We start from the raw sequence: 16,998 nt of genomic DNA, 5'->3' as shown, positions 1-16,998 counted from the left end.
CATGCTTTTCTGTCACTGTCTTCGCTTAGAAAGCATATTGTGCTTTTACCCTCAGGCACATAATCCTTGGCTAATATATTGGCTTCAAGCTGTGCTGCTTTGTCATCTCATGTAGTGATGCTATTTTAATCTGTTTAGCAACTTTTCTTTTCACCCGACAAAGTGTTTAAATGCGAGGTGACTGTGTGTTTTACTAACACGACAGTTTACAACAGTCTTTGTGCTGCACTGTGCTGACTTTTGTTCAGGTAAGTCACTGCTACCACACTACTTCATACAGCTGATTTTGGAAATAGTGTCTAGCGCTGGTTAACGCCAGTGTTGTCCACTCTTTTTTTTGTAGGGGAAATCAATTAATGCATTCTCAAATATTAGCTAAAAAAGTGGCCTTCTAATGTCACATACAAAAACAGTTTCTAACTTCTTTAGTCACGAAATCACAAAAAAAAACTAGGGCTTAGAATACAAAAAAGCATCAAGGCAAATGATTAGTTTAATCCATTTCACTACACACGGCGCATTGTGTTTCCCACGGGCCGTTATTACTGATGCACCACCTGCTAAACTCTGGAGCGCTTTGGGCAGGTAAACACAGAAGACGCTGCAGAATGTAAAATGGAGGAACGGGGAGAAAACAGCGAGGGCTGAGGAAAAGATTCAGGTCAAAGAAAACGGCAGAAAGTTTCCAAAGTTTGGGATCATTGCAAAGTAAAACATAAAAAAAACACTGTACAGTGCAGTTTGTATTTTGATGTATCATGGTGAATAAATGGGTTTAGTTTTCCAGGTATTCTTGTATGCAAGTTCAGCAATAAAAATGTTTTTCCAAATGACATTCATTTTAAGAGACCCATCTTATTATCTCTTGTATATTTAGTATTGTAACAAAAAAGTACTCGATCACTAAAATAATTGATAGCTGCAGTCCTAAACAAAACTATTTATGTATTTACAATATACTATAAATTCAGCTAAGAACATGAAGTGAGTAATCGAAAACATTAGGAACACATTACTTGTACAGGAATTAGGTGCAGAAGACAAACACTGGGGATTAGTTGGTTGCCATGATCATTGGGATCATAGTTATTAGTAAATGGAAATCGAGGACCATGGTCATCAGTGATTGGTCATTGTGATAAATGATTGGTTGTTGGGACAATCACCAGTGACTGCTAACAACAACAACAACAACAACAATAAAAATAAGATTAACCACAATGCCAAAGGCCAGATCACATCTGTGAACCAAGTAAAGCATGTTTTGTTAGGACAACACATTCGGAAATTAAAAATAGAGTTTTCTCTTTCTCTGGTTGTTTAGAGGTAAAATGAACAGCTTACTGTGAGTAATTGACTGCTGGACAGCTGTGAATGAAGAACAAGGAGTATGGACAACTAACCTGCTGCCCAATTATGGTACATTGATTACAACAAAAAAGCATAAACTACCAAACTATTGATTGTGTGGCCGTGTTCCTCATGAACAGACCTTGCACCCAGTGAAGAACCACAAAAATAAACCTAATATAAGCTGAAAGGTGTGGCTGACGTTAGTAAAACCTGATTGACGAACAAAAGGAACAATGTTGGACACTGAGCTTTGTCCTTGACTTCATTTCTGAAATGCATTATGTGTATTATGACTACTTTACAAAATATGTTTCCCATCGAATATAATTACAAATACAGCCCTGGTTAATAGGTGTTCTTATTTCACTCATAATTGTCCTGCCCTTATAATTGTAAAGAATACCTCCCAGAGAAACAATATCATTGCCTGCTCCACCATGAACCACTGCCCCAACAGTCACATTAAGGCTTCATTAAATTATTGAGATGGCAAAAGGAGAACAGTGTAAACCGACACTGTAGGCACACCTCCAACAAGCAACAAGCTCCAACAAGCAGCTCTCCTAAGGCGTCGCATGAAACAACAGATAGATTAGATATTTATAGCATATCTTATTTTAGCTGACTAAAATAAGACTCTTGACTCTTTTTAGGCGATCTGAACAGCAAGTGAATTATGCAGAAGCCAGTTTATAAGGCAAAAACCCAGGGCGATTTCCATTGGTAGTGCCACATGTCAGGTGGGGAATACAGCAAACCATACCTTAATAGTTTAATGACAGTATTAATGTCCTTGATGCAAATATATGGCTGGATATGTATCACATCACGATAAGTTTTTATTTTGTACAGTAAATACAAATCAAGTCAGCAATTTGACACTGTAACGAGCACATTATTTGAGGTCAAACTAAGCATTTAATTATTAAATTCAATTATAAATTGTGGTACAGCAGTTTTTATCAAATCTCACAACGTGAGGCGTCCTGATTCAACTGTTAATTTAATTCATCCCAATTCAATCCATTTTTATTTGTAATACGTGTTTACAATGGACATTGCCACAAAGCAGCTTTACACAGACAAAGCGGTCATAAAATAATGTATACGTTTGTCCCTGATGAGCAAGCCAGTGGTGACTGTGGCACGGAAAAACTCCTTGAGATGGCATGAGGTAGATGGCATGAGGTAGAAACCTAGAGAAAAACCAGACTCAAAAGGGAACCCATTCTCCTCACACCGAATGTCCATTCATTACAGTTCATCGTTGTGGAGGTGTGCAGCATACGTGATTAAATGCAACCGGTGGTCCTGAGCCATTGTAGTAGACTAATTAATTATTCTAATATTAATATGGCATATAATTTATTTATAATATATAATAAAACATAATTTAGATTACTGTATGCGTGGATCTTTTTGCACACTCTCCCATAGGTTTCTTTTGGTTTCCCTGGTTTCCTCTCACCTCCCCTAAATCCATTTAGATGGACTGGATGTAATTATTTACCCAAGATCTGAATGTGTGTTTATGAAGCTCTGCAACTAACTGGCCATTTTGAAGCCAATGTTCCCTGGATAAAGACTGGATTTACTTTAACCCTAAAGATAAACAGAATGACCGTTTAAATTGTGTGTTTAACTATAATGGTATGTTTTGTACCAAATATTTGTCTGAATATATACACAGAAAACAGGATTCTCCACAGAGAAGCTTCTGGAGATGACTGTAGATTGGTACTGTATTTAAAAAAAAAACCTGCTCCAACTGATCAGTTAATTATCCGTGGCCCTGAATCGGGTGTTTCAGAAGCAAGAAAGATGTACAGAGCAGTGGGTATCAGAGCTGGAAAAGAGAGTCCCTGAGCAAAATCCAGTGTAAAACTCTTATGATAAGGACACAGTAACACACATCCAGGCAGACTTCTGAAAGGAATTCCACATTATGTTTTTACCTGGGCCTGTATGGGCTTCATGAAAACCTGGTATGTATCCATGGAGACGGCTGCAGGTGACTGCTGAGTGACGGTAACAGGGAATGTTACTGTGTCAACCGAACATTTGCACTGCAGAACCTTGAAGGGGGAAAAGACAGAATTTAAATCTACGCTGAATAATCACATTATAGTCATTGCATACTACAATACAGTATACACCCTCTACACCACCCTATAAAAGTTTATTATCATTTTATAATGTTAAAAGCAGGACCTAAATAATTAAATTATATAGGATGAATCTACAAAACACAAAATACAGAGGAAACCTTGATAAAAGAAAAAAAAAAAAAGAATTAGCTCCAGTTGTCTGCAGGATCTGATATGATTAGTTTATATGAAAAAATACATAATAAACTATATGGACTTCACACAAAAAGAACATAAACAACAGGATCATGCCATGTCTGGACGAAGTCCTGGAAATGTTTCGTTATTAAAAAAATATCCCAAAGTGGCATATACTAATACCAGCTGGTAAGGGAGAGTTTACTCAGAGAACCTACCATGAAGCCAAAGGGCTACTACCACCTTGATGCTACCACCACCATGCTTCAATGTCAGAAGGGTGTTCTCAGGTTGATGAGCAGTATTGGGGTTCCGCCCAACATAATGCCTTATACCAAGTGTAATATTAATTTATCAGCAAAACAGGTAACCTTTCTGTACATTTATGCTTCATTTTTATTAAGTGTTGTAGGCTATGGTTTTGGGCTATGGTTTTCCTGAGAATGGCTTCTCCCATCTGAGTTATGGATCCCTTTCTTCTGTTAAAGTCAGAGTTCTGCCATGTTCTTTCCATTTTCAAAGGATGTAAAGGTTCTCTATAGGTTGTTTTTCTTTGAATTAAACCCCATTTAATAAATTTTCAGACCTTGTTCCTGCATTTGTTTTGATTGCACTTTAGTCTTTTTAATGCTTTTTGCTTTATTATGTTTACTCTGGGCCCTAAACAAACAATTTATTCTGAGAACAAGTGACACTTTAATTACACAGATGTAGACCCCATTCAACTAATTACGTGCCTTTTAATGCCTCATGGCAGCAACAGACCTAATTTAGGAGTTTAAACGTATAGATATGAACACATATAATCACAGCATTGACATTTTATTAAATTGTGATTAAATAAGCAAACTATCACCCCCAACCCACCTAAATATTATGGGCTATTTTGTGAAAATCTTGAACCTATGCAAGCTACTGTAACAACAAACTAAAGTTACAGACTCTCAGATTCTATACATACTGTCTGATGCAACTTCAAACTCAGGTGCTGGAATTAGATGCTGAGAACTGCCATGAATCAAGTAATCGAGTAATAACTGTACACTGAATGTTCAAAATATACAGTGGTACTTATCACGGAATCTACAACACAGGACGATACAGGGTGACCACAGGCATACACAAAAGTGGATTTATTCATTAAAAGTAAATCTATTCATTATAATAAAAATATTTAAGCTGTGTTCACATGCCAGCAGTAAGATATCGACAGAAGATTAGATATTTAGTGTTTTGTAATAAAACAACAGAAATCTTTATGCAGATATAAATACCACCGTTAGTTTTTTACCTCAGCCCCATAACAACGGGATAAATTGGGTGGTGTTTTATTCAATTCTGTAACAATTTTAATTTGAGTTAAAGCACAAGCTGTACTATATATAAGTCTTCTGCAATATAAAACACAGGGTATATCAATGTAATTAGTCTAATATATTTCCCTTTCTATAGTAAGAACTTTCCATTCTCTTCGTTTCGTATGGCAATTATAAATATTATATATTTAAAGACTTTATGATCTATGATATGGGAGAATGTTTAAAAAACATTTTTCTTTTTATTGAACATTTTTGGTCTTTGACGTCAGAGCTTTGTAACCATCAGTATGATGTTTTGCCTTTGGGTAGCGGGTTTTAAAATTTCTTTGCAAAATGACTGGTTTTAATGTCTTATTAACTACAAGAGAAAGAAAGATTGTGGGAAATGGTTTTTTTTATTTTTTATACTGAAGTGAGAACAGGAAGTAATCTGCCTTGCGAATGCTTTACGATATTAAATATAACAGATAAAATACATGGTGTTTATTGACATATGAGAAATTGTAATTGTTGGCAAACAGTTTTCAGATCAGAGCAATATAATGCTTTCAATACGTGTTGTAAAATAATCCACCCATTTGCTTCACACCACCTCAGCAATAATTATTCTTCTATGACAGCAACGCTGGTTGTGTTCTATTCCTTATTTAACCTGATAAGAAAAATAATAATCATTTCCATGACAGTCTAATAGCATTTGCTCTATAAAGCGCTATCCCACTAAAACAGCTTAAGAACCCTTGATGTTTCGGTTGGCTTTGCTGTTTACTGCTGCAGTCATCACTTGTACTGAATAACCGTAGACACGTGAACACAGCATTATGCGGCATCATGAGAGCCATAAAAAAGAGGGATTGCTGCCTCACCATGCTGTGTGCTGACTGGTCTGTGCAGGTCACATGATCGATGCATGCAGATACCGGGTGCTGAAGACCATCATCGAAGGTGATTTGAATTGAGCTCTATGATGAAACAGAGACAGACAGAAAAAACATGTCACAGTGTGTTCATGAGCGAGACACACAATTTAAATTCATGTACAACATAACTAAGCCTTTTAATTACTTATTACATAATAAATAACAGGGATTCAACACTACGTAACTGCCTCTCTCCACAGACACACAATAGTGCTTTGGGCCAAAAAATGCTAATCAGCAAATGCCAAACTCAGGACATCACTTCACCCAGCAATAAAGGAAAGGAAAGGAAAGGAAAGGAAAGGAAAGGAAAGGAAAGGAAAGGAAAGGAAAGAGCTCATACTGTTTACACCGAGCTGTTTTATCCAGGGTTCAACTAAAAGCAGTAACTCCTAAAATTGACCTCTGTTTTTAAGGCAAAACCAAAGAAAATGCCACCTCAACACCATGAAAAATTGTGACGGTCTCCTCAATCTGTGAAGTTCTGCTGCATATCCAAATATTTGCATTTAACATGCAGGTACATTACTGGTTGCTAATAACAGATAAATATGGAGGCCATGTTTTTCCTCCACCACTGTGTAACTCAAATTTATAAAGTTAAAACCCAACAAAATTCCAAGTAACGACTTTCCACTTATAAATTAAGCCGGCCGCAGCTTTGCTGTACAACACAGGGTCTTCAACATTCTACAGGTCAAGGAACTGTTAAAAACATAGAGATAGAGACATGGGGCGGTGACCCCTGATACAAAATGTGTCAAACATAGCCATTGATGTTAATAGAAGCCGATCACAATATACTAGTTATATTATGTTAAGATAATTAAAAATACGTTGTTGTCGTTCATGCGTCATTGTCTGTATATTTTTATATATTTTCAAATCTTTCAAATAGCTTCAAACAAACATATTTTGCAAGTAAATTCACAATTGAACATAAAAAGTTGTCACAGTTGTCTTTTATGTTTAAAGACTTGCAGTTTTATGCATTTTCCTTTTATTGTCAGGTGGACAAATATCAATTTTCATGATCATCAGCTTAAAGTTGAATAGAACTTGAATGTAATAATTATAATTCTTTTGAATTAAATAATTTATCTTTGATGTTTTATCCATTCCCTTTTTTTGTTTTGTTTTTTACAAAAATGATCTTTGATTCAACATTAATTATCGGACCCATTTCAGTACCGCCGCGGACCACCCCCCCCCCCCCAAGCTTTAAGATCTATGCTGTACAATGTCATGCCTGCTGCTGTCCATCATCTCTTTATCTGAATTATACTTTTGCATGTATTTCTTTATTAAGGCACTTTTTTGATGAAGATAGTAAATTGATATTCCTGCACTATTCAAATTTCTGAAACTGGACATATGACTGAACCAGATTTTAATTCGGTCTGATCATACTTTAAAAATGTTTAAATCTAGCCCGGATTAGACTGAATTAATTTCCCAGCATGAAATCATGTATCTCAAGCCAAAAACAAAAATGAAACAAAACAAAAGATAGATACAAAACTGCAAAACAATGAATCAGCTGCCAATAAATAAAGGAGTTTGAGCTGCACCAGTTCCAGCACAGGTCACTTATAACAGGTCCCGGTTTATTACAGGCAACAAAAACTGAGCTAATTTTACGCATCAGATGCAATCTGGTGCTCGAAAATGCCTTACATGGAATTATTACAATCGGCTGAACTGGAAGAGGAAAATACCGTAAGAGCATGCAAATATTAAAAGCTTCTCTGAGTGAGAGTAGCTGATGCAGAGCAAATTCATAAAGCTGAGCGTCTGTCAGCCTCTTTACAATTATTATTTGCTGGCTGGCAATCAAACTCATATGGTAATTAACATTTAATCATTAATAGGAAGGAAGAATTTTTTATGATCTCCGCCCGTTCTTTTCTCTCATTCTCTCAGTTGCCTCCGATGTGTGCCTCCTCTCTCCCTCCCCCTCCCCCCCTTCCCCTGAGCTATCACGGCCAAACTGAAAACGAGGTGCACTGATTCCTTCGACATATTAATGAATGAATTAGATGATGTTTTGTTAACATAATGAAATATCCCAGGAGGCTCGGAAGTATAGCCAAAGTATTCGATTATATGTGTGGAAAATGCTGCTACAATATAATGCAGCAAAGACAAGCCAAGTGAGGAAAGAGCTGATTCAGTAGATGATTTCTCAAGCTAAACCTTGACCCTTGATCGAAAGAAATGCTGATCTCGGTTCAGCTCGCAAAATAGTTTTACCTGGGTGCAGCCAAACGTTCCTGACTTAGCAATCTGCTGACTGAAGAGCAGAACTTTGAGTTTGTTTGATTGCTATTAGAAATGTTAGAAACAAAGAACTGAATAACACATTATTTATAATATATTATCATTTATTATAATGTATTGATAATACATATAGTATATAATCTGAGGGAAAGTCGTAGCTCAGTGGTTAAGGCTCTGGGTTACAGTTCAAGAGTTTAAGCCCCAGTATCGCCATGAACTTCCCATTCCCATAGTCTTGTATAGCAAGAAAAATATATTATTTAGCAAGCAATGATATGGTAATATTATTGAAATGAAAAAAAAATGTATTAAACATTTCTGAAAGAAGTCTTCAGCGTCAGAGCTTAGTAATGGTTAGTATGATTTTTTATTTTTTTTGTCTTTGCATAGTGGCTTTCAGAATTTCTTTGCAAGAGCACAAGCTGGTTTTATTGTCTTATTAACTACAAGAGAAAAAAAAAAAAAAAGGCTAGTGTTCCCCAAGCTGCCACTTTTGGGCCCTTGAGCAAGGCCCTTAATCCTCTGTGCTCCAGGGGCGATGTAATATGGCCGACCACAACTTCCTAATATTGCTAGGGTTATGCAAAGAATCATTTCACTCTGCTGTAATGTACATGTGACCAGTAAAAAGTCTGTTTCGCGTTCTCTATTGACACGCAGTAATTTGGTGGTTTAAAATTAGACAGCTTTCAATGTGAACAAAACCACAATAATTTACCTCCAGAAATTGATATAATCATTCTATTACTTCGTCACCTTTTTTTTTTTCTAAAACGCAGACCAATATGGATGGATGAATCATACACATTTATTGACACAAAGACATAATATAAACATTTATTGACACTAAGACATAAACACTGATTCTGCTGCCTTTTACACTTTGAATTTGTAACTTGGGAAACGTATTTGCGCTACAAAAACAAATGCCATTGTGCTGACTTATCAAGAGCTAAGAAAAATACACCAGAAGTGAATCCCTTCCACATTATTGCCATTGCATCTCGATAACACAGTGACTTTCAATGCATAAAGTGGAATATTTGAATATCTCAATAGTGTAAATTGGTGAGATATATAAATATTTTTGCATGTGCATGTGTTCATGGATTAAAAATAATAATAAAAGCCATTATTTCATTTGTGTTCTGTGCCTCCGGGATATTAAGTCAATCAGGAAGTTAAAGAAACTTGAGAGGTTTTTTAAAAACAAAGGAGTTTGTTCTTTCTGGTTTCTCAGTAACAAGCTCTGATCAAGTTTGTCTTATCAACAATAAGGAAGAAAATACAGGCTGGTCAGGGGGCTGTTTGTGTGTAAAAGTATTTACATTTCAGAACCGATTTCTGGATCAGCCGATGTTCCCGAAATCCTGAAAAGTGCAAAGTCTGAATTTTTTTAAAGTGTAAATTGGTGAAATATATAAATATGGTTGACAGGTTCAGAAGATTCTGTAGTTCATGAATGCCTGTGTTTATAGATCCAAAAATTCATATATCTAAAAAAAAAAGCTGTTATTCCACCTGTGTTTTGTGTATCATGAATATCGAAAGAGCCTTCGCTTTCACAGAATCTCATTTGGAATACATTTATTCAGCTGATTAACAAGGCTGATTTGTTTTGACCTTCTGGCCACACATTTGTCGCCAGGATGCGGCACATACTTCAGGTTATGCAATGGCTGCACACACACACACACACACACACACACACACACACACACACACACACACACACACACACACACACACACACACAAGCACGCACACATCTTGTTGAATAAATTCCCTACATAGCAGCTTCGACACGCTCTGGATACTAATGATTATGCACTATACTACGCTATCATCATTAGTTCATTGAGCCAGTCTCACTGTTTTATATCTTCCTCAGAGAAATGTCTCTGGTGACATTGTGTGTGTGTGTGTGTGTGTGTGTGTGTGTGTGTGTGTGTGTGTGTGTGTGTGTGTGTGTGTATGTGTGTGTGCATGTGTGTGTGCATGTGTGTGTGCATGTGTGTGTGTGTGTATGTATGTGTGTGCACGTGTGTGTGTGTATGTATGTGTGTGCACGTGTGTGTGTGTGTGTGTGTGTGTGTGTGTGTGTGTGTGTGTGTGTGTATATGTATGTGTGTGTATATGTATGTGTGTGTGCACGTGTGTGTGTGTGTGTGTGTGTGTGTGTGTGTGTGTGTCCAATGTTGGTGTATTTTTGTGAGATAGTGTGAGTCATGCCATCACCCAGAGGACATGTTGAGTGCAGTAAACAGATGACTGCAGAATACAGGGCATTTGCAAATGCTTGTGCAGATGCGTCCCAAATAAAGCTACTGCATACCAACTTCCACTCTTCTACACTCGCTCGGAAGACTTCTCTGACATCTCCTAAATGCTTTGCGTTGATTCAGCCGTACTGTGTTGACAGGGAAACAGTATTAGGGCTGATCTCTGAATAGAAATGTGTGATGCAGAACAAAAAAAAAGTAAATTGCTTTAAAATGTACAAAATATTGGATGGTAACAGTGTTTATATCGCAACACGGATAAATTGTCGAAGCAGACGGTATGTGGTCATTTTTAAAAACTGCTCTGGTGCTTTCTCAAGCTGTAACCTTAATACATCTCTAAAAGCTTATCGTTTCTATAGTAACCGATCATTCTCATTCACAGGTGTTTGTATGAAGGTCCCACCACATCACCTAAAACTAATAATGAACACACAAGTTTAAAGTGATATTCGATACAAAAAAAAGGTTCAAAAAAGATGAAAAAAACTTCGAGTGGAGTTTTCTGGTATGCAGGAAGTACCGAGTGTTTGAACAAGTCAGGAAGCTTCTGAAACTTCAGAGTCTTTAGAACAAAGGTGTTTGTGCTTTCTGGTTTCTCAGTAATACACCATGATTTTTTTTTGTCTTTTTAACTATAGAAAACACAGGCTGGTCAGTGTGCAACTGTTGATTTGTAAATGTTCTGATCTCTGGTCCACCTAAATATCCTAAAATCTTGAAAAGTCTTACATAGAACCACAGTTGCTGCATTTTTACTGTGTTGTTAATGAACAGACATGCAAGCAAAATGTTGTAATAGTGGTTGGTGTGGCTGCAGGTTTTGTAACCTTTTGCTCACTGTGACTCTTACGTGGCACTCAATGAAGAATAATGACAAAAGTAAATACTTCTTCGTGTGCTTCATGTGTAGTTTTGCTTTCCTGATGTAGAAACAGAGTAAAATGACTGAGTATTGTCGTTAAAAAGCATTCTGGTAAAATGCTCTTCAAGAATTTTTTAAAGTTCTAATTATACCACAGTTACTTGGTTGGACTGATTTGGTTCCCTGGTGGTCTTGTGGTTAGGATGTGGCGCTCTCACCGCTGCGGCCCGGGTTCAATTCCCGGTCAGGGAACCGACCCCAGCCACTCTCAGTGCCGGTCCCAAGCCCGGATAAATGGGGAGGGTTGCGTTAGGAAGGGCATCCAGCGTAAAAACATGTGCCAAATCAAACATGCGGATGGTCCGCTGTGGCGACCCCTAATGGGAGAAGCCGAAAGAAAGTTTTACTTCGTAATAGCATTAATATGGTAGAAGCAGTAACACCATCAGCAATACACAGCCAACAATAAACTTTTCATGAATTTAACTTTGGACTGAAACTATGTCGAAAAGATTTTGGCTTGTCAGATGAAAATGAAACAAGATGAAAGAAGCTCAGCCTGCCCAGCTACCTGATACATTGAGCTTTATTTCTTCAAGATCCATTTCCATTAGCAGAATAAATCACTTTTGTGGTGTGCTGGAAATAGTCATTATATACAGGCCAATTGTAGCCATACACTGATGCACATGGTTAGAAATAATAATTAGATATGCTGTGGATTTCAAACAAAGAGCAACTGGTATTAAGGTATTTTTCATGTCCCTTCAAGAACACATTCCTCATACCATTACATCACCTCCACCAGCATGCTCACACAAGGCAAACTGGGTCCATAGATTATGAAGTTGATGCCAAATTCTGACCTGAGAAATTGAAAGGCCAGGCTTTATCTGTCTTGTTTCAAAGATCTTGTGCCCAATGTAGTCTCTGTTCTTGGCTGAAAGGCTTGAAATCCCATGTGAGGTTCTTCTAGCTCATTCACCTCATGTTAAACTTCCTGTCAGCTCAAACATATCTGGCCATTGTTCTCTGACCACTTTGGAACTGTTGCTGAACGGATGTTTTTTCTCCTCACCGGCATGTGTAAACTTTAGAGAAAGCCCAGTCTGTCTTGGACCAACAAACATCCCATGGTCACCCCCCCAAATTCCTATTGATTGACTTTAGCACTAACTGAAGCTCTGCAGGATTAAGTGTATTGCAATGCTGCTGGCTGGATAATGGCATAAATGAAGAGGTTTACGTAATAAAGCATGGAGCATTTTTTAATTATATGGGTTTCTTTTAGCTGACGCAGCTCGAGCCACACACCACAGTGGCTACTGGCTCGTGTACGAGCAGGGCAAACGCCTAGTATTCCCTGGGTGCTGTAATTAAATCCGGCGTTTCTCTAGCACCTACGCTCTTCTGGGTCAGAATCCAACTGTACGTCGCTTGTATTCCTCAGTCGACCAGCCTAGGGCTGTTTTTATATGTGTCACTTGCGCATGCGAGAGTGTGTGTGAGAGGGAATGAGAGGATGGCACATTGTCATGCCTCTGGTGTACAGAATGTCTCTTGGTGTTGGCAACCTAGATACACGCCCAGAAAAGGACTGAGCTCAATGTTAAAGCTTTTTCTCGTCTCTGCCTCTCTGGTTCTCCTTCTGCTTTAAGTGGTTGGAAAAAAAAAAAAAGCTTGTAATTAATGTACAACAAAGCTGCTAGTCTTCACACCGTGTGTCTGCATGAATTTGTCTCGGTGTTTATTTTGAGTGGACGTTGTGTCCTTTATCTGTAGTTGATAGGAGGTAGGTGTTAAAAATAGCCAGAGAAGTCTTTTTTTTTTTTTTTTTTTGGAGGTTGGCAAATATCCGGATGGAGGCATGCTTGGGGGACACAGGAGTGGGTGGAAGACTTGGTGACTCAAATATCAACTGTCACCATCAGAGACGCTGAAATAGTGTCATCCCAGATGTGCCTAAATACCCAATATCCACTTTCACATACACACAACCTTCACTACAAGCTAAAAGGTCAAGATCTAAGCCTTTTTTTAAGCTCTATAAAGCTGTTTGTAAAAAAATATATATTAAATGAATAAATAAATAGCATAGATGATATACCTTATGTAACTGCAGTACTTATTTATGCCAGATATGCCTAATAAGAAAATCTGAGGAAGGGTTTGGCAGCTGCTATGCAAACCTTTGATGTAAATTTTGAAGCTTTGACTTTATGCAAAAACTGAGTAATGTGACGATGACTGGCAGTAGTGGAGTTGTGGTGTGATGTAAGGAACATGCCATGATTTATAAGTGGTGCAGTATAGGAACGAAAATCGGTCTTCCTGCAAAGCAAGAACGCCGCAAAAACTATTTTAAAATTTTATATAGACTGAACATCTAAGCTGCACCACGATGATAAACAAACTTCAAGTATCACAGACTGTGACTGTAACCTTCTTATAGTTTTGGTCTTGATGAACAAAGATGATACGCCCATGCTTAGTCACCTTCACACCCGAGCGCCAGTCATTACTGAAATTCCAGTCCTTTGATTTTCCAGCTCTAGACACTGACTGGTTCCACACCCATATACCATTTGTGAACAAACATGTCTTACAATCCAATGCAGATCTAAAAAAAAAAAAAAGGAGATAACATCATAGAGGATAACATCAAAAAAGGGGATAACATCATAGATGGTGTATGCAAATTAGTGTTGAGATGTCAATGTTTACTAAATCCAAACTCTGGTCAGTGTCCAATATACAGCAGGTGTGTGTGTGTGTGTGTGTGTGTGTGTGTGTGTGTGTGTGTGTGTGTGTGTGTGTCTGAGTGAGAGAGAGAGAGACACCAGAGCCAGAGAGCAGTTCAGCGATTCAATCATTGGTTCTTTTGTAAATAAAAACGAACAAACCAAAATAGGCACAAGAATATTTTCAAAATGAAACAGTTATGTGGTGTAGAAAAGGTTGGAGGTCCCTGTTTATCCTATCCTTGAGTGATAAGGAACCGCCGGATGACCACATTCAATGTTCAACCGGCGTGTGCGGGGTGGAGAATTAAACTTTCTCGCCTTCATTCACTTTATTCAATGCAGGAGTTTGTAACATCTGGTTGAGGCATTTGAACACACCCTTGAATATCCCTTACAGCCTACAAACAAAATCTCCCATGAACAAACATTTGCAGAAACCTAAAACACAAATCTGATATTCAATAGAAAATCACTGATAAATTAATACATTTATGAAGCTATGACCTTCCGATCCAGAGTCCAATGCCTTAACCACTGAGCTACAACTTTCCCCGATATGCTACACCTCTCATGATATCACATGTTTATTGCAATCTCTTTCGCACATACATCATCTGTGGTTATAAAAGTCATTTCCAAAGTGTTTGCGACCCTTCAGTTTCATCTCCACTTTATCTGCATGAACTAGTAATTTAGATGAAATTTACTTGTGAGAAAAATGGATACTTTACAGTATAAATTTGAATTGTGTTGCGGCTCCTTTTTTCGCCTTCTTATTATGGGAATGTAAATGTCAGCATTGTTAAACTTTTTTTATACATAACTTTATATATATATATACACACACACACACATACATATATATATATATATATATATATATATATATATATATATATATATATATATATATATATATATATATATATATATACATACATACATACATACATACATACATACATATACATATATACACACACGCACACTCACACATAAATACAAACACATATGTTCTATGTTATATACAACATATATATCGTGAGTCCAAACGATCACGTTACGTTTTGTGGCAACATGATTACATTATTATGCTTCTGCAAAACGATTGCTGGTAAGAATGAATTTAGTAGTTATGTATAAACAAAGTTTAACAATGCTGACATTTACATTCCCTTAATTAGTAATTAGTAATAATAACTATATATATATTTGAGGCAAGTATTTATACTATATACACAGAAATATTGATACACCTGACTTTTCCACACAGTAGCTCTTTCCAAAAAGTTGTATGTGGTAGCATGAATTTCAATTCACTTGAACTAGGAGATCCAAACCTGTTCCTGCATGACAATGCTTCATGAAGATATGGTTTACATGGGTTGGTGTGGTCTGATATACACCTTTGAGAGGAATGAGAATGCTGACAGCACACCAGGCCTCCTCACCATATATCAGTACCTGACTTTTTCTTAATATATGATTGGGTGTCCACTTTTGCCCATATACTGTATTTGTGTAGAATATCTGTTTTATTATGTCAATGTTTGTATATTAATTTGTGTCTACACACTTCTCAGCACTCAGAAGGATGTCCTTCTGCTGACACAGTAACACAACCAGCTGCGTCTGCCATCCCTTCTGCTAAATGCTTAGATTACTGAGACCACGAGTGTGTGTGAATAAGAGAGTAAAAGCCTCTTAATAACCATGTGCTTCCTACCAGAAGAACCAAACTCAGTTGCAACTCTGTCACGTAGCCCACAATGCACCTCGGTCATCTGGTAAAGTGCATTTACACAGACTGATACTATAAACTAAAGTGTCTGGATTTCATCCAAAGCATGTGACTCTAGGACATTTTGCCAGTGCTCGTGTAATCATTTGTGGTGCATCAGCTTACTTTTTTTTCCCCACCAGTTTGTTTAGAGTTTACAATTCAAAATTCGTACTGTAATATGCTCCAGGGATTTGTGTGATTGTAACTGTAACCAATAGAGTCTTGTAGTGGCACTTTAAGATCACATTTACAAAAAAAAAACTTAATGCCTCTAGCTATAAAAAAAAATACCAGAGGAACACTTTACATGAAGCTGTTCTACATAAGGAAAAATTAAACATAATAAGGCAAACCACTACAAAGAATCATTCTCACCACCTTGTTGTTTATTTTCGTATAACAGCACAGTGTCACGTTTGATTCTTTATTTAGTATGCTGTAAATGCTTAGAAAATGCATTAAATAAGAAAATGACCCGTGTTTTAACCGTTTATAGTTTTTAGGCAGCCGATTAAAACAGAAAACAGTATGAAAAATAATTTTTTTTAAGAGATGTAATGTAATTGAGATTGAGCTGCTGTGACACGTTTATTCCTGTTATCGGTTACAGAACAACAACTAGAACGAATCCTTTCCTCCATTAGTCTCTTTTTGCTGTTTATTGCCACAAGAATTTCACAAAGTCTGATAGCAATAAATGCATAATATTCGGACAAATGTGCAAGTCCACGGATTTTTCGGCTTATTTGGTTATATAACATCATTATATCTCACATTACCAACTCCCCCTCATTGATTAATAAATATTCTATTCTACTTTACTTTTCTCTACTCTACTCTTCTCTTCTCAATTCTATACTTCTCTTCTCTTCTCAATTCTACACTTCTCTATTCTACTCTACTCTTCTCTTCTCAATTCTACACTTCTCTATTCTACTCTACTCTTCTCTTCTCAATTCTACACTTCTCTATTCTACTCTACTCTTCTCAATTCTACACTTTTCTATTCTACTCTACTCTTCTCTTCTCAATTCTACACTTCTCTATTCTACTCTACTCTTCTCTTCTCAATTCTACACTTCTCTATTCTACTCTACTCTTCTCAATTCTACACTTCTCTATTCTACTCTACTCTTCTCTTCTCAATTCTACACTTCTCTATTCTAC

At 37.0% G+C, this 16,998-nt stretch overlaps 1 protein-coding gene across 2 annotated transcripts in view; it reads right to left on the bottom strand.

Moving 5' to 3' along the window:
- c2cd2l (c2cd2 like) overlaps nt 1–16,998 on the bottom strand; it is a 46,186-nt gene that overhangs the window by 11,785 nt on the left and 17,403 nt on the right. For both annotated transcript variants that reach the window (XM_083531853.1, XM_083531852.1), the window contains exons 3-4: nt 5,824–5,919; nt 3,309–3,428 (exon numbers count right to left, since the gene is read on the bottom strand). In XM_083531853.1, coding sequence (XP_083387979.1) covers nt 3,309–3,428; nt 5,824–5,919 — 216 coding nt within the window. The remainder of the gene's footprint in view (nt 1–3,308; nt 3,429–5,823; nt 5,920–16,998) is intronic.

Source organism: Silurus aristotelis (assembly GCF_946808225.1).
Source record: "Silurus aristotelis genome assembly, chromosome: 26".
Taxonomy (NCBI): domain Eukaryota; kingdom Metazoa; phylum Chordata; class Actinopteri; order Siluriformes; family Siluridae; genus Silurus; species Silurus aristotelis.
This window is presented reverse-complemented; position numbering and strand designations above follow the sequence as displayed.